At 40.4% G+C, this 19386-nt stretch overlaps 1 protein-coding gene and 2 long non-coding RNA genes across 4 annotated transcripts; all 3 read right to left on the bottom strand.

The window, feature by feature from the left end:
* Window positions 1827–3733, bottom strand: LOC109722506 (LOB domain-containing protein 42-like). The gene is made up of 2 exons (XM_020250598.1): window positions 3107–3733; window positions 1827–2931 (listed from the first exon to the last, which is right to left on the bottom strand). Exons 1-2 carry the CDS (start codon window positions 3294–3296, stop codon window positions 2144–2146), a joined length of 978 nt encoding a protein of 325 aa, XP_020106187.1. The 5' UTR covers window positions 3297–3733; the 3' UTR covers window positions 1827–2143.
* On the bottom strand, window positions 15434–16065 carry LOC109722331. The gene is made up of 2 exons (XR_002219450.1): window positions 15996–16065; window positions 15434–15782 (listed from the first exon to the last, which is right to left on the bottom strand). It is a non-coding gene; the product is annotated as an uncharacterized LOC109722331 (long non-coding RNA).
* On the bottom strand, window positions 16068–18974 carry LOC109722330. Of its 2 annotated transcripts, none has more exons than XR_002219449.1 (3): window positions 18801–18971; window positions 17418–17511; window positions 16068–16684 (listed from the first exon to the last, which is right to left on the bottom strand). It is a non-coding gene; the product is annotated as an uncharacterized LOC109722330 (long non-coding RNA). The 2 variants fall into 2 exon arrangements; XR_002219448.1 differs by having other exon boundaries at window positions 16618–16933; window positions 18801–18974.

Raw genomic sequence — 19386 nt, 5'->3', positions numbered from 1 at the left:
GACACTTTACATGTAAATGACAAGTTATAGAGTTATGACAAGTTATAGAGTTAAGTATATTGTACTTACCAAGTTGAGCAACTAGAGATGATATTATGATATAGTACTCGACCTCTAAATTGTTAGTTAACATTCCATATTTTAGACATGACGAACGGGATTCCTATGCAGTTGATTACGTTTGTTTGCCATTATTCTCATTCGCACAAGCTTGTGATAATTGCTCCCTACAAGCCGGCACTCCGGAGTTTGCCTTTGCAACACATACTCGTCCGTGCGGGATTGGGCGCGGAAGTAGATTGCCGTGGGCGAGACTCATTCCTAGCAAGGGATTGTTGACTACAACAGGACTATTAGGCACGGCACAAGCCGAGGCTATACCTTGTGTAAGTCCCCAATGATTGGGTAATTGTAATTAAATTTAATATTGGACATCACAACTAGTTAGTACATGACACTTGGACATTGTATATTTGTACATGTGATAGTATAGACTCTATACATGTTAAATGACATAGTTGTTTAGAGGCATAGTAGTACTAGAACTTTTAATGCTTGATTCTATTCATGCTTAATATTTAGCTATTTCTACTTTTGACTTAATTGACATAATGGTGTAATTCGCTTTTCTCGGCGGCTTACCTACTGGTAACTATTGTTTAATAGTTCTCACCCCCATATGTTTATTAATTTTGTTTCAAAACCTTCCAATGTGGTAGAAGTTAGAGATTGTGGCAAGGGAGTTGCGACTAGTTAGAGCATTTTAGGGGTTGTTGCCTAGGTGGACACCTTTCTATTATTTTAGTCACGAAAGGTGTATTAAATCACTTTGTATAGTGAGGCTACCTTATGTCCATGAGATGTACTCTTTTATTGCAACTTAATGTATACCTCGTGATAGATGTATTCTTATTGTAGTAACTAATTTTTCCATTAGTGAATGTTAACTTATTGTATAGTTTAGTACTTATGTTTTGATTATCATGTTAGGATTATTTTTCTTCCTCTCTTTATTGATTGTTTTGTGGTAGGCACCTTGTGTGCACCGATGGTACGTACCTTATGCACACAGCGGGTCTGTGCACGTGCCGGATAGGCTTTTGCTAGGGCCCGGGCGTGATACCGCAAACCATTTTTCCGCTGAATTTTTTTTCCATCCACTTTTACATCAAGCCGAACAAACACTTAGCAAATTTCTATTTTACTAGCATGCATTTTTTGCCGCTACGGATATTGTTCTGTTAATTAACATTGTTCCAGTGTGCTCATAGGGCCTAGAAAATGCCTTGCCAGAGTTTTTCTTTGTTAAAGATTTCATCATTTACTCCCCAAAAGAAATGCATATATAGTACTTTTCTTTCCATTTAGTTGGTAATTAATTAATCTCATAATTTACATCTAACTTACTATAATTAATAGAAGGTCTTTGAGAAACTGAGATATAATTATCAAAAGGTCTTTAGAAGAACTAAGATTACATAGGTCAAAAGATTGTCAGTTTTTTTAAAACAAATAGAATTAATGATCGAATGTTTTAAAATCTAAATCTAATAAAAATACAAAATAATTAATTTTTGAACATATGATTTTAAATATCAATCATCAAGTCGAGAGTTAAGAAGGCCATAGTACGATTCCAACCAAGGTGAGTAGCATTTGAATGAAGTATTTCTTTACATAGTTTTATTCTTTGTCCTCACCAAGTCCCTAGTACGACTCCAACCAAAAAAGTAAATAAATAAATAAATAACAGAGAAAACCTAGACTGCCAAGAAGTTAGGAACCTTGAGAGGCACTAGAACCAACAAGCTTGACCGTCGTTTTCGTTTCTCAATATAAAAAAGTATCATGAAAACTTATAATTTTATACACAAGATAGAAGAGAGTTTTCTACATAAGCTGGACTTAGATTATTTTTCTTCATTCTTTCCAGCAAACAAGAGACAGCACGAGACCGAAGATTACAGCGAGGGATTAGAGAGAACAAATTGCTTAAAAAACCTACAAAACTGTAGCCTCTACGCCCATCTATCTATCTCTACATACCCAACCGCCCACAACTCGCGCGGAAAGTACTAAACTCCGTTCTCCGATTTTTTAGTTCTTTCTATTATATCTATGTATATCGGTTGTACATTATTAGTTAAGCAGATAACTGAAGCCCGAGATCGAGTCGAAACGAATCGGAAGTGAAGGCGCTCAATTCGCAGCGGGTTTCCGTAGCTGATGAGCGGCGCGGCGGCCGGGTGGTTGCGGAAACCGGTTCCAACCCGAGGGTCAGCTCCAGACCCACCGCCGCCGCCTCCTCTGCCTCCTCCTCTGTCTCATCTTCCTGGTCGGCGCCTCCTTCCACGGCGGGGCTTGGCTCGGCCTGGCTCACGTGGGACCCCGCCTCCACCGTGTCGACAGAGAGCCGATCGCTCTCACGGAACTCGACATCATCGTCGGCCCGAGGCGCCGCGCCGTTCTCGTCATCATCCGAGGCGCGGCTGGCGGACGAGTCGGGGCTCTGCGGGCGCCGCTGCCGGCAGTCGGAAATCGGACCACGTGCTGGTGCTGCGCAGGGCTTAGCGCCGGCGGAGCGCTTGAACCGGGCGCGGGTCTTCGCGGAGACCCTGAGGAGCTCCGCTGCTTGGGGGTGATGATTCTTGGTATTCTTGGAGACGTGGCGGATGTCGTTATAGTTGTTGTTCGGCTTGTTATTTGCAGCAGCAGCAGCTGCGGTAGTAATTAGAGGGGGCGGGGAGGGCGACAGTAATGGCGCCGCGGCGGATTCGACGGAAGGGATGGGCTTGACGGGAGCGCCTTTCAGCACGGCCTCTACGGCGCTCTGGCACACCTGCCAGTTCCCCGACCACAGCAGTCCCACCGAGCCGTAGATGGGGTTCGCGATCCGACCGCACGCTTCGTACAGCAGCGACCGGAATATGGCTGCACAAAAGGGAAGAAAGAAAGAAAGAAAGAAAGAAAAAAAACAATTCAATTCGTGATGGGTTGATTAATCAGTCGCTAGGAAGATTGAGAATTTAAGAATCCGGAAGCTAGACGGGGTACCGGCCAGGATCGCGGAGGAGGAGGCAGCAACGTACTACATACAACAACTTACCTGGACGGAGGTGGGCGGGGCCGGCGTTGATGAGGTTGATGAGGCCGGCGCGGCCGTAGAACTTGGCGAGGAAGAGGGTGGCGTTGGCCTGCGATTCCGGGTTCTTGATCCACTGCAGGCACGGCCGGATGCTGCAGTCCTCCGTGCACCCCTTCCGCAGAACCCGACACCCATTGCAGCTCATCCTCATCTTTACCGGCTGTCAGTCTGCTGGCTGGGCTGGGCTGGGCTAGATTCCAACAATTCGAGGGCGTACGCGCATCGATTGGAGGGCGCTGGAGTGAGGGGGAGAGGAAGGGTTGGAAGACCCAGGTGGGTATATAAGTTGGTTGATTGGTTGGGAAGGCGGAACCGCGGATTGGCGGTGCCGCCGCTGGTTTCTCAAAACTGGGAAAGCGGGTTTACTCACCCTCTCGCCCACCCTTTTAAATTAAAAAGGAGAAACACGCATCCATCCAAAAGTCCATACAAGAACGAGAAAAAAACGCCCGGACCCGCTCCGTGCACCCGGTCGCATTATTTTTACTGCTTCGGCCCGAGTAGTTGCTACTAGTCTATCAGGAGGCCGTAGGTTCCAGATCCGCCTCCGGTAAACTCGCCAAACTAGATATTCTCTGATACTTTAAAATTATAATTTATTATTTTTTAAAATTATAATTTATTATTTTTTAATTGAAAATTTTAACTTTATTATAATTAAATTAAATAATTTAATTTAGTTTATCAAATATTGAAGTATTGCTAACTAAATATAATGTAACACACTAATTAAAATGTCATATTATTTTTATATAACTGATATATTAAATATTTAATTAATTATATTAAATTATCTAATTTAATTATAATAAATTTAATAATTAAAATTAAAAATTATTATAAATTAAAAGTTTAAAAATTACAGCGTCACCAATCTTATTGTTTGAGGGCCACAGGCGCAATTTACCTTTGTAGTTACTTTGGGCGCTGTCGGGATTAGGTCAAAACATCATTACAGCTCCCTCAATAGTGGGCCAGCTGTTTTGAGATGGAGAGCTGGAGCATCTTTCAAAATTGACGTTCCTTCATTTTACAACAGATGTAATTAAAGTTAATAACTCCAAATTTCAAATACTAAACATATTAGCTTTAGTTCCGTGACTATGTACGAAAGAGTTATGAGTCTAAACTATATGAATATAAATTTGGTCAATTTGCGTAAAAAATTGACTAGTTTTGGGATTTTACAAAAATATATCACTATTTTGGATTTTGTTAATTTGGTCCGATTTTTTATGTTCAGAGGAAGTAATATAAGCAGATTAGTCCAATATATAGAGATATAACTGTGTAAGCATATAACTCTACTATATACAAATAATAAAACATTCATACTTATGGTCCAACTAAATGCGATAATTAAAAATCATGTAAGTAAATCTATCTTTTCTACTTTTTATTTCACTATTCATCTCATTTCCAATCCGCTTTTATGATTCTTTTATCTCAGCCAAGCTATACCACATGACTCAGTCTTGAGTTATTTGGATGGAAACATTCTATTGAGAAGGTCGAGAATGTTGAAACGCCAAAACCACGGAACAAGTGGACGAAAGATAAAAACGAGGTATCTTCGTTTAACGGCAAGGGCATAAACGCTTTATTTAATGCATTGTCTCAAATGGAGTTTACTCATGTTTCAGCGTGTGGAACCGCCAAAGAAATTTGGGATACTCTACAAGTTACGCATGAAGGAACGAACTTAGTAAAAATCCAAAAATTGCAAATGTTAACAAGTAAATTTGATTCAATTTTTATGATGAAAATGATACCTTTACCGAGTACTATACGCGTCTTCAAGACGTTGTGAATACATGCGCTAACTTGGGAGAGAAAATTCCGGATGCTAAGGTTGTTAGAAAGATTCTTCGAACTCTTTCGGAACGCTTTCGGGCAAAGATTGCCGCAATGGAAACCGTAAAGCATCCGGACGAGATGAAAGTCGAAGAATTAGTAAGCGCTCTACAAACGTATGAGATGACTTTTCCTACTAATCAATCTTTTGCCAAGTCTTCTTCTAAAAGTATAGGGGTTGCACTCAAATTGATAAAGAAAGAAGACGGCGACTCGAATTCCGACGGAGATGTTTCGCTTGCTGACTTCGAACATCAATTAGCGCTCCTCACGAAGAAATTTCGCCGGAATTTCCGAAAGAAGAACAATTCGGACAAATCTTTATCTTCGAAGATTAAATCCTTTTCTAAGCATTCTTCTAATTCAAAATCTAAAGATAAAAACATTGCAAAGCCTTCAAAAGAAAAAGATGATTTTGAAGGGGAAATCCAATGTTACAAGTGTAGAGGCTACGGTCATATTGCAACGGATTGTCCCTCTAAGAAATCATATACAAAAAAGGCTTTGCAAGCTAAATCTTGGGATGATTCATCTTCAAGTGAATCAAGTTCAAGTGACGAAGGAAAGAATGAACTTGCTTTGTTTACTAACAGTTCTTTGCCTTCATCTAACGTTGTTTGTTTATCCTCTATTGTCTCTAACTCTATTATTTCGCCTTCCTTGCATGGGTCATCGAGCCACAACGATGAAAGCAAGGAGGAATTAAACGACGAGGATATAGCGGAAGTGTATCATCAACTTCTTATCGATTCGAAAAAGATGGCCAAACTTAATAAAAAGTTGAGGCGTCGTTTGTTGGATTTTGAAGAGGAAAACAACAATTTGAAGACAATGAATAAAGCTCTTGAGGATGAGAAGGAATCGATTTCAAAGAATAACTTAATCCTCCAAGAGAAACTTGATGAAGGAGAATCAATGATCAAATCATATAAAAACAATGTTGGATTTTTGGAGCAACAATTCGAAGAAATTCATGCATCCAATCAAGTCTTAACTAGTCAAGTTCGTCAACTTCAATCCGATATTCAAAAATTTTCTTCCGGATCAAAGAAACTAGATCATATGCTTGGATTGGGTCAAAGGAACAAGTTTGGTCTTGGCTATGAAAGGACATATGTTGAGAAGGATTCTAAGACAACTTCGAAAGTCTCAACAATTTTGAAAGAGAAGGTGTGTCATCGATACGGAAGTAAAGGACACATCAAAAAGAGTTGCCCAACTTCTAAAGCTCAATCGGCACAATCTACGACTCGACATCCCCCATGGAATCAAAAGCAAAATCATTTAAGTCAAACACCTCAAGGGAACTGGACTTTTAAGCCGCAATGTCAAGTTCAACCGAACCCACAAGCAAACCAGAATTCAAAGTTTCATCGACAATTCCAACTGAAGCCTCAATCGACGAAACGACCAACGGTTGATCAAAAATCAAAGCAAATTGTGCTTAACGTCGACAAGACAAGACAACGCAAAATCCGGCAAGTTTGGATTCGGAAAGGTGATATCTTTCCTTGCCCTTCGTCTTAATTTATTTTGATTGATTATGTAATGCTTTGTTTGGTACTTGTTGCATATTTTCTATTCATTGCATTACATGATGATTTTCGAGTATGAAATTTATTTTTAAAATTGATTTGAGGAAAGGTGTTTGGGATTTTAATTTTTTTTGAAAAAGGAGACGATTGAAATTCTTTATTTTGGGGAGATTAGAATTTTTCAATGTGTTTTAACCGGAATTCATCTTGAATTAANAAATTCATATTAATTATCGGTTTTACTCCACTTTTTATTATTTTGACGATAATTTAATATATGATTTCTTAATACATATATTCAACAAAATTTTGAAATCAAGTTTGATCTCTTGATGATTAATCTATCTCGGTTGTGTGTGTTGGATATGATATATGGATATTCGCTAATAGACTAAAATTTGTCAAATTATTTTCAATTGTGAGATTGTCTAATTAAGGGGGAGTTTGAATTGTTAAAAATATAATAAAAAAAAGAAAAACTCCTATGTTTAAAAGATGTGGAAAGAGTTACATCCAAAAGAAGTGTGAAAACTACCACCATATGTAGGAAAGAGCTACCACCCCGGTCATCCGGCAAGTGTGTGAAGCTACCACATGGAGATTAATTGAAAAGCCGAAAAGGTTGAAAAAAATGAATATTTTAGAATTTTCGGAGTAATAAGGTGTTAGTTTGAGAAAGATGCTCAAAGAGCCACCCCCGGTATTATAATAGTTAAATCTCTATTTTGAACGGATTGCGACAAATTGATGTCAATTTTGCCAAATTTCTAGAAATTATTTTTCGTGAACCGTTACATCTTGATGATTTTGAAACACGAAGTCATTTTTTATAACAAAATTTTTGATGTTTCGATGTATTTTGAAATCTTATAATATTTTACCTCCATTATACTGATTTTTGAAGTAAAGTTCTTAATTTGTGTGAAATTAATTTAAGTTTAAAAGGTTTTTAAAATTCAAAATTTTCGAAATCCGGCAAAATGTATTGGTAGCCACGATTTTAAAACCGGTTACAGGTTTTCGATCTTTTTCCAAACTTTATCAAAACTTCTCCTTTCTCTTTCTTAAAACCTGTTACAGGGCACGTTTTTTCTCGACGATAAAAATGGAAAAAAAAAAGAAAAAGAAAATAGAAGGGTTAATGGCTTTTGGAAAGAGCAGCAACAATCCGAAGAGGCCACAGTTCTTCAAAGTGCTCCTTTCTGGTTCTTTTGAAAGTCTATGTGAATTTATTCTATTCATGCACTAACATTATTGGTACTCTCTCTATTTTTGGTACTTGTTTTTGACAATTTTTGACAAAAAGGGGGAGAGATAGAAGAGATTTTAAAATTTTCATGTGAATTTTTATTGATCATATTAGATGTATGAACAAAGGGGGAGAAATTTTCATTAACAAAGGGGGAGAGATGTTAATTTTTTTTTTACTAACTTTGTTCGAGGAGAAAATATTCTTTGTATTCTTTCTGCAGATTCTCGAAAACTTCAAGACTCCCTGTGTTTAAGTCATAGAGTTTGTTTAGGAGTTGCAAAATTGTAATTTTGTATTTTTTTTGGATTTTTCACGCAAGAAGTTCATTGTTTTGGTGATGGCAATGAATTTCATTTTTGTTTGGAGAGTTGAGCGTTGTTAGTGTTTTGATGTACTTTTTAGTTTTGTCACAAAATTGCCAAAGGGGGAGATTGTTACGGATTTTATGTTAGCATATTTCGTGAAGTTAGTCGGAGTCTTGAATGTTTGAAGAAGAAGAGATGAAGATCGAAGACTCGAAGACTCAAAACATGAATGCACAATGCTTGGTAAGTTTAAATATCATTGATGATGATTTATAAATGTTTAAAAGTGTTTGGAAGACTTAGGATGGTTTTTAAAATATAAATCTGGACAAACTAAGTTTTTCAATGTACTGGGACCGGTCCCCAGAGTTGAGAGACCGATCCCCGAGGGTCCTCACTGCGTGGGATGTTGAGGCAACCGGTCTCTCGAAAGGAAGACCGGTTCCCGAACATGGGACTTTCTGTCACGCAGCGAGGGACTGGTCTATGGCATGAGAGACCGGTTCCCGAAGCCTGCGTTTTCAGGCACGCAACGAGGGACCGGTCTCCCAAAGACTAGTCTTCTCGAGAGGACCGGTCCCTGAGGACGACATAAGTTTTTAAAATTGAGTTTTTGCAATCCTAGTCGGTTTCTAAGTCTTCTAAACCTATAAATAAGATGTAGGGGTGTTTCTAAAAGATAGCGAAAGATAGAATATCTTTTTGAAACCCTAGAAACTTGTTGGGTGCATTCTTTTTTCTCTCGAACAACAAGTTTCTATCGGATCAATTCGTGTAACTCAAAATTTCTCGTTCTTTATGGGGAATTGATCTGGCTATTGCTTAGAAACATCTTCTACGGTTCTTTAATGATTGGCTAAGCAATAAATCATCATCAATCTTGGTATTCTTGCTCCTGACGGAGTGTGCTCGTGGATTCGAGTGAGCGTCATGGATTTGGCATGATCAAGGCTTCGTGGATTCGAAGTGTGGACGTATCGTGGATTTAGGATGTGGCGTTCGTGGATTCGGACGTGGGGCGTGGACAACCCGTTGGTGTGCGCGAGATCCGGAGAAGATAAAAGAGAGGTTTGAGTCCGTGGAATCGGTAAATCACCTTGTAATCTTTTATTCTTAATGGATTGTTATCGCGTGTTGGTCCCGTGATTTTTTACTCCTAGTTGGATTTTTCCATGTAAATCTCGATGTGATTTTTATTTTTCCGCATTTACTGTTAACGCATTGAGATTTGTGATTTTCGGCTTTTACACCTATTCACCCCCCATCTAGATACAATCTAGATAGATCCCTGGGCTACCCCAAAACTTTCAGAATGTTCCAACCAGGAACTGATAACAATCAAGATTGCATAAGGAAGTATCAAATACATAAACTACTTGCTATTACAAGCATTCCTTTTCATACATATCTTACATCACTGATTCTTTTTCTTTTACAATAGACTTCCGAATACAATCTACGCTATTACAAGTTTGATACATTTATGTTTTCCTTGTCTTCTAGTCCCCTAAGCTAGACTGTCTCAGGGTACTGCTATCTCAGTCTCTGTGGTAGGGCGCTATCTACGGAGCTACGCCCTTGCCTCGCGCCGCTGCACCGCTCACGTGTGTATCTGAAAACACCCCGAAACAACGTGGGGTGAGAACAAACTCCATGGTTCCCAGTGGGTACGGCCACCCAAGGGAAAAGCTCGACCATTAGGTCCGAGGAGGCACTGCAACATGTTAGTTCAAACAATATACAACAGATATATATTCAATTGAAATACATGCCATGCCTCACGATATGCGATATGAAAATCATGCAACTCTATGCAACAGCTCGTAGATCAATGGATTCTACATTTACTTGGCTACTCTTAGCTCATATCTTTACTCTAAGGCCTTTACTACCTTAGGTGCTCAACTCAATCCATTTGGCTTCTAAGGTCTCTATTACCTTAGCTCTTGCCTCTGTCACTAGCTCATAGGGTTTCTACTACCTCTATCAAGCTAACGACCCGACTCGGCTTCGAGTCAATCATCCGCGGATAGTCCGCGCACTGGCTGCTCATCAGCCTACCGCTCTCTCTGACTCAACCTCATAGCGGCGAAGTCGTCGCACACGCTGAACATGGCTCGAGTCGCTTGACTTAGCCATCTGGCAGCGATCACGTTGCTCTTACCCAGCGTGAGCTCGAGGCATGACATACCGTCTGGCGGCGAACGTGTCGTACCTCACCCAACAACGGTCCATGTCAGACTCAGACCTGGAGGCACCCGCATCGTTCTTACCCAGCATGGATTCAGTCTATCCTGGCGGTCTGATCCTCAATTGGCTTAACCATCTAGCGGCGAAATCGTCGCACAAATGCCACGACAATGGTTCAAGCGCCGGGCGGTGATCTCCATGTGATCGCCCCCAATCCTCCCTCGATATCAAGCTCGGCGGTGAAATCATCGCACACACGCCCTAGCCTTGTACTAGGGTCATCACAAGTCCTGGGATTCCGGAATCCACTTTCCACAGGTCGAGGGTCCATAGCCAACCCTATGCTGTCGACCTAGCTCATCCTAGTGGTTGTTACCACTATGCTCAACAATCTAGGTTCCAACACTCTAGGTTCTATGTTCATGTCACATAACCTAGATACAATCTCTAGGCTCTCGTCATCTTTACCTAGATTTTCACTTCTAGGTTTACTAGATCGACCTATGTTTGTTAACACTAGGTTCGATGCCACACACCTAGATTGTTCGACTCTAGGTTTACTTATTCAACCTATGTTCTTTAACACTAGGTTAGGTGTCACTCGATCTACTTGACATCCTAGTTGTCCAATCGAGTATCTCATGTCAATCAACTCTACTCAAACTAGAGTTACCATCTTGTTTACATGCATATTCTCCTAGCATTTTCCACTATGCCGATTATGCATTCTTTACTTGTCATGCTATCTACTTAGCATCTTCATCTATGCATTATTATTAACATGCATTCTTTACTTTAGCTAGCATTATTTACATGTCATGTTCATCTTGCTTGCTACTTAGCATTTTAATGTCACATTCATCATGCTTTCTACTTAGCATTTTACTCTATGCATTATCATTCATCATGCATTACTAGTTCTTGTCTACATGCATCAACATGATTACTTGCTTAGACATAAAGGCGACCTAGTCGCTTCGGTAAGCACAACCCACCTTAGCTAGCTTTCCGATTGCTTGTCGATACTTGCAATCGGCCTCTTGCGGCACTCGGCACCCGTTTGGGCCCGACACTGCAATTGCGCCTCAACCGTGCTCCGCTTCGCAGCTCCGAAAATTATAAGTCTTCGGTTATGGGCCACGGTGCCACAAGTCCATTTTTATGACTTTACGACGTCGCCTCGGCCCTCCAGGCGGAAACGAAGCTTCAACGTCCGTTTCTTTAATATCTTTGTAACGGCTCGACGAATGCTCAAACCGTCTTCGCCAACGCGTTTCGTTACCTACCAATTAGGTTAACAGAGGGTCAAATGAGATCAAACCCTCCCAAATCACAAAACCCCATTTTGGATGCCCTAGATGCTACTACTACAAAATCCACCAAATCAATCTATGAAATGGGAAAAAACCATCTTGATAGCATGCTAGGGTTCCATTCCATCCATTTTTAGAGATCAAAAACCTATCTCTAAGGATCTACCATGAGAGGGCACCAAGCTTACCTCTTTAAGCTTGCTCCAATGGTGAGAGGAAGATGAAGAGGATGATGGTGATGATGATCCTCCTCTTCTCCTCCATCTTCTCCTTTTTTTTCTTCTTCTCTTTTCCTTTCTTTCTTTTCCTTCTTCTCTTCTTCCCCTTTTTCTTCTTCCACGATCGGAGAGAGAGAGAGAGAGAGAGAGAGAGCAGTGAGGGAGAGTGAGGGAGTGAGAGAAAGAGAGAGAGAAACCCTCTCTTAATCCCCTCTCATATTGTAACAAAATGCTAAGAAGCCCCTCAACTTTCTATCTCTCAACTGGCTTTCACTGGGCAAAACCCGCGCGGAGGGACCGGTCTCCCTGACATGGGACCGGTCCCAAAGGACCTTCCCCGATTCCACGCGTTCGGGAACCGGTCTCTCCCTGAGAGACCGGTCCCCCGGAGACGGGTCCGCCCACCAGAGACCGGTCCCCGAGAGCTCATCTTGCGGGACTTAGCTAATTTTTGGCTCTTCTCACTGGTGTCACCTGCGGGGACCGGTCCCCCTGCTGCCAGGGACCGGTTGCCTCAGCAACCCTGCAACCTTCAGCTGATTGGACCGGTCTCTCCAGCCAGAGACCGGTCCCCGAGAGCAAATCTGCCAAAGATGCAGATTTTGTATCCTCGCTCTCGCGGACTCCACTCCAATGCACTTATTGGGTTTCGTGCATCCTTAACTTTTCTAAAGCTTACCAACTTGACCATTAGTCAATTCTGGACGAAGTGCAACTCTCGGATTTTGAGAATTCATATTGTTACAACTACATTCGGTCCTTGTGGTAGACCGAAATTCGGTATAATAGGGTTAACTCCTTGCATATTCGAAGCCTGCCCCTCAGCCCTTACGCCCACGTTTTGGGGCTGGTAAGCTAGTAAAGAAGGTAAACCCGATGCCATCTCTGACTGCGGGCCGGCGTTTATATTCGTCGGCCTATAAGTAGCATGGAAAGGTGCCATTTGCGATTGCGCCTGTGAGACTGCCGGCTTGACGAAATTTTGTTGCACCGACGCATTTAGGGGCCCCTGTTGCCTCCCGTAAGGTTGCTCATTTGGGATAAATAACTGTCTGATTCGAACAATATTTTCATTGTAGGCCGTGATGGCGGCCAGCACTGCGTTTAGTCGAGCGGCACTTTGATGGATATTTTGATCTACAGTTTGCAGGACTCGGGTCATCTCGCCGAGTGCCTGAGTCAGACTCGGCTCTTGATGAGCCGACTGTTCACTAGTCTCTCCTCCAACAGGTAGTACCGCCTGATTCTCATTCGCATTTTCAGCGCTATTAGCTTGGTCATTCCCTGAAGGCCTGGGAATGGCTCTATTCGGAGGTTCATAGCATTATCGTCAGCCATAGGACAAAGTCTAGATTGAGAATACCTGAACGAGTCCCACCGGGCGTGCCAAAAATTGTTGGTAGCCGATTTCTCTAATCCCGGACCCGGTCAAAGATCTTCCTCGGAAAGCGCGTCGGGATGCGAAACGACTGTGAATAGTGACCCTCGAAGTTTGCGCCCTTCGATTGATCAAGCGATTCAGTGGACGAGGGATCGGATCAGCCGAGTTCAAAAACCTCTACTTTTGAATCGATTCAGGTGGATAAGTCGAATGTACGGACTGCTCAAAGACTTGGGTCGGCCGAAGAGCCGAATAGATGGAATACACAGTGACTAGTATCGGCTGAAAGAGCCGAATGGATGAAATACACAGTGACTGGTCGGCTGAAAGAGCCGAATGCCTCTATATTTTAATAAAACAGAGTGTGCCCGAAGGGCATACAAACTCTGAAAATTTAGTTTACAACAGAGTGTGCCCGTGAGACATACAGACTCTGAAAATTTAGTTTGCAACAGAGTGTGCCCGTGGGGCATACAGACTCCAAAGATCTAACTTAAAAGCTACTACTAGAAAAATAGTAAATGCAGGAAAGTAAAAGATTACATGTAAACTACTCCTAGAAAAGCGATAAAATTGCAGAGGAAATAAAGATGGTGTTCTCGTTCACGGGGGAGAAAGACCCCTATTGTAGGCTTCGAAATTACTATTTATAGTAATATCAACCCACATTATTGGTTGGTTGAAAGTAGTGGGGGGGAGTGGTTGTAACCATGATCTTGGAAGTTACGCCCACTCTTCATGAAAGTTACGCCCCATCGTGGAAATTACGCCCACTTCTCATGGAACTTACGCCCCACTTCTCAACCGTTTCCGCCTAAAATCTTCAGGCGCCTTATTGCTGACTCCTGGTGTACCACATGTTCTTATTGGCTCATACGTGGGTTAGGTTGGCATGTTAATTTCAATTTTGGCATCAACAGTGGCATTTTGCAAGTATGAGATTCTAGGGCATCCAAAAAGAGGGCTTTTGAAAATATTAGGGTTTTATCTAAATTGAGGGTGTACAAACCTAGTTGATAGGTTTTCCGACGCATTGGCGAAGTCGGTTCGGCAATCCGACGATCCCATGCGAAGATATTTGCAGAAAGACTGGTGTTGGTACAGATTGCTGCAGCACGCGGCGTAGGCTTCTAAAAATCACGGGATCGGACTCGTGGACTCGTGGCATCACCTAGAGGTGGGGGGTGTCATCCCGAAGCAACCGAACTGCTTTCTATGTCTTAGTTGCATTGTAACCTTGCATATTCATATTGTAATGCATAGTAGGATAGTAGCTTATTGCAATTCAATTCCTTGCTTGTATTTTCTAGTGGATAACATAATGTGAGATGGACACATCCTATAGTGGATTTGTAAGGGATTGGGTCTTGGCAATTGATATCCTATGATGCTAAACAAGTGAAGAACTTAGTGTTTATAGCCGAGAATATAACGAGTGGCATTTAAACAATGTTAAATGACATAGATGACGAGTGGCATTCGAAAATAGTGTAGAAGAAATACTTTGTCGTTATGAACTTAGGGATAGGTGAATTTCCCAAGTTATGGCAAGTTGCATGTTAACTTAGTGTAGTTGGAACACTTAAACATGAACATTAGGAATAGTTGAGTCCCGTCTTGTTGAATAGCTCTAGTTGGTAGGGTATCCTCAGTTGGCAAGGATTGGATCATACTCACATAGTCTGTTGTCACTTGGTGTGGTCGCTCCACCCAAGTAGTGAGCTCCGGAGCCTTCACGTGAGGGACTAACGTACTTGTCCCGCAGACGGTCTCGCGTTTGTGAGCGGGAGGGTCTCATTTTCTATGGGATTGCACTGTGAGTCGAGGGCGAACCTTCGGGTAAGCCAAATGATTGGGTGAACTTATGAATAGCATAATTGTTTAACATAGTAGCATGATAGTTGACATCATCTCTATATATATCTCATGCATTCATTTACTATCTGATTCAGGCACAATAGCATGATAGTAGGATTCATGTTATACTTGTAGTTGAATTTCAATTCCAATACCTATCTATCTATATCTACTTGTGCCTATTTGGACCTAGTGGGGAGATCGGCGGAGTCGGCAGCCGAATCCACTGAGAACTATATTTATATAGTTCTCACCCCACTCTAATGCAGGACCGAGTACGAGTACGTCGGGCGAGGACCGCGGCAAGGGCTTAGCTCCCTAGATTAGCTAGTAGCTTTCCTATTTTGCATTAGAGTACCCTCGTGTACTAGAGACTTATGATGTATTTTGGGAGCTATTTATGTATCATGATCATGAACTTGTATTTACATTTTGGGAGATGGAAATGTAATTAAAAATGAATGTTGAATGGTTGTAATAGCTAGATTTATCTCTCTCTTTTATTCACTTGTATACCACTTGTGATTCTTGCTCTTACTTGTATAGCACTTGTGGTGCTCATATCGTTGCTTGCTTGATTTAGTACATGTTTGAATTTATCCTGGGCAATTCTTGTACTTGATCTTGTTGGTTTAGCCTTGGGCGGACAGGGGAGCTTTTGTCCGCTCGGCGTCTGCTCGACGTGCCCGAACCGACCAAATTGGCAGTCTTGGAGCGTGACAACTTGATTTCCTAACTCTCAATTAGAGTAATAAAGGATTAAAATATTTTAAAAATCCTCCACAAGAGAATCTCTCTTTCAACCTAGGATTTTTCAAAATCTATGGCAAAACCCAATTTCATTTGCTAATCTCTACAATTTGTAGTCTAGATTAGCCTAAGGTTTAAAAATTCATTTTATAAGGTTTAAATCCAAAACCCTAATTTCAAATCTCAAAAACTCACCTTTGCCCAAAGCTTTTGTCACGCCGTGATTCCACAGCAAAAGCCCACTGGAACGTCAACAAACCCGCTAAACGGATAGAGTTTCCCTTATCCGAATAGAGCGTCAACAAAGCAGAATAGTAGCAAAGTAATTCTAGTCCCAGATTCATCCACAAAATCATTTTTAGAGTATAAACTAACATCCAACAGGTATCAGAGCACTATAAATAACCGTAAAACTACTATAAATCACTTTACATAAAATTGCAACTCTAGATTAATATAATTACATACATGAAAGGCTTTGGGCTTACAAGTTTTGATTTACAGTAGTTAAGTTGAAAGCTATCTATGTCACGCCCCGGCCCCGAAACCCCTACCAATTTGGTATGGTTCGGGCGCGCCGGACGGACACCGAACGGACAGGACCTCCCCTGTCCGCCCAAGGCTCAATATAGATTGCGTACAAGAATTTACCCAGGATTTTAAATTCTATAAGTACGCAATCAACGAGGCACAACCAGTGCCAGCAACAACAAAAATTTAGACCCTTCCGCTGTGTTTTGAAACTAAAAAGGGACCCCGGGGCGTGATAGAGACATAGAGGGAGTTCACCCATTTTGGTGAGATCAAACCCACCGAATCACATCTGAACTTGTTCGTTTCACCAAATGAAGTTGTCCACAAGTCTTCTACAAGCTTCTAAAAAGCTAACCACGAAATTCATCAAAAATCAAGCACAAAATAGGTGAATATTACCTTTGATCAAGTAGAACTTGTCCAAAGTCCAAATTGACACTAAAAAGCTTCAAATCCAAACCTATAAGAGTGTTCTACACTCATCAATTTCATCCCAAAAGCTCAAAATTGAAAAACCCCAAAACAAACCCTAGTTTTCCAAAAACTAGATTTTCTCCCAAATCTCTTGCAAATCTCTTAAATAGAGTGCACCTTTCTCCCTGCCAATAGAAAGGGAAAAAAAAAAGAAAGGAAAAAAGTTGCAAAACTTCACAGTTAAAAGGAAGGTATTACTGGACCAGAAAAAAAAAGCAATTCCAAATAATCACCTCTCTGATGTATTTTAATTTATCTAAACTAGAACAATTATATGTCTATGATGTAGGATAAACCAACATATAAAGCCACTGATATCATTATACTTTAAACAATTGTACAATTAATAATAACTCAATATAGAAAGGTAGCAAGTGATCAACAATCCACGGAACAAGATGACAATTATCCTTTAGTGTCATAGACAAGCTACTCAATCTAAATGACGCACAAATTTAATAGTTAGAAGTGTGCTAGGAATGCCACCAGATAAAAAAGAGTCCAAAAGGAGAAATAGAGTGACGGAATTAAAAAAAAAAAAAGAAAAAAAAGAAAAAGAGTGGCTACGCTATAATTAGTGTAATAAACATATGCCTAAAAAAATTTTACCTGATATATATCCTCAAGAAGGAGCTTCTCAATTTCTCCTAAGAGAAAATTTGGCCTCACTTCCACTAAAGCTACAACCCACTGAAGTAAAATGCTAATACAGAAAAAATTAAGTCATTAAATCTGAAAGAGCAGAGTAGTGGCTCAATTAGCCACTATTATCACAACAAGGCACAAAACATGACTATTAATAGAAAATCAAAATGTTACATATGAAATCCACTAAAGATAACAGTTAAAAGAAGAGTAAAATATTCTGTATGATGAACAACTAAAATCAACCCTCTTCTATACATGAAAAATTTGACGTTCGCAGAATAGGAATCCAAAGCTATGCAAGAAGAAACCTACTGCACACCCTTGTGACAAATTTCAAATGGGTTTATATTGAAAAGTTCAGATTTCCATTACAGCCAAATCAGCAGATAGTGAAGATTCAACCCCGATGTGTATAGACATTATATTTCTCCAATAGAAGGAAGTGATGAGTACTGTTATTTGAAGGCTAGGGCCAAATGACTAGTTTAGTTTTAAAAGCATTATACATGATCACATAGCAAAGAACTAAAATTCCACAGCAATCTGATCGAAAACTTAAAAAAGACCTTATATAGGGAATAGTGTGGCTCAATAAATTGTAGATTGATTAGTGTTATGAGAAGTACTATACTGAAATCACCTAAACAACTCATCTCTGCAGCAAAAATGGAAGCCCTCCATTTTAGTGAATTCTGAGCAAGTTAGAAAATTATTTCAAAATACATGTACATATGTATGATTATCGCAAATATGAATATTTTTTTCAAAAAATTAAATGCGAACTCTTTTTATAAAGAGTTCATCTGATAGAGTAAGCCTACTTACATTCCTAGGAAGTGGAAATTGGCACGAGTAAAAGGTATGAAGAATCTAGTATAAACCGAGCATAGGAGATAAATTATACTCATTTTTTTAAAAGAAAAACACAGGAATAAGAAAAATAAGATAAACATTAATCTCCACTTGTCATTTACCCATGTATGAATTCTACCAACATAATACTAAAAGTACGAATTTAGGATTTCAAACACACTTAATATCCACTGTTCATGTAGTTGCATATGAGATTTATCACCAAAAAAAAAGTACCTATTCTACGTTTTACCCCTAAGCATCGCACTAGTGGAATGATTAATCGAGAAGACAACCAACTATAACAAAATAGGAACAACAAAACTTCCGAAAGAGGAACTGATTTCTAGGTCTCTACTCCATCGAAGGGATCAAAAGATCCATTGTGCATTCTCTTCATCGAATCAAACCCTAAATCGGCGAGATCGGGCATGAAGATGGTTCGAGAAGCGAATTCAGAGAGAAGAGAGGGCATTCGACATCGATCGTTACCCATTGTCTCGCAGAGTTAGAGAGGGTCGCGGAGGGAGAGGTGGGAGGGGCTCATGGAGATGGTGATCGGAGGGACTCTTCGTCTAGGGTTTTGAGGAGTTGAGTGATGGGAAAAGGGAGAGAGAAGCTTTTTTCTTTTCTTCTATTTTCTATTTTTTTTGTAATTGGGCCTGGTGGGTTGGGTACAGTGGGTTGAATAAGTGTAATATTTTTTATTATTTTTTGGGTTAGACTTTATATTTGGACCTAAGTAGATTCTTTTGAAAAAAAAAAAATGGATACAGATAGGGAATTTGCACCAAAGTGCCCTAAAAATGTATTCCTATAATCTAATTTTGTTGTAGTGCAAGACATATGTAATAACAGTCTTTGATAAAATATGTCCTGACGGTAATCGCAAAGGATAGGTGCCAGCAGCCACAGCAACAACTCTTACCCCGTTGTCTACCCGGAGGGTCACTTCACCTTTCCTAAGCCCTCTACTTTTCTTTAGATTCTACATTGAAGTACAAAAAGTACTAAAATTAGAATTTATAACTCAACTAGAAGTAGAGGAAACCGTAAGGTTAGTTTCTATTATGAGCAA

The sequence above is a fragment of the Ananas comosus genome, linkage group 16 (assembly GCF_001540865.1).
Source record: "Ananas comosus cultivar F153 linkage group 16, ASM154086v1, whole genome shotgun sequence".
Lineage (NCBI taxonomy): Eukaryota > Viridiplantae > Streptophyta > Magnoliopsida > Poales > Bromeliaceae > Ananas > Ananas comosus.
This window is presented reverse-complemented; position numbering and strand designations above follow the sequence as displayed.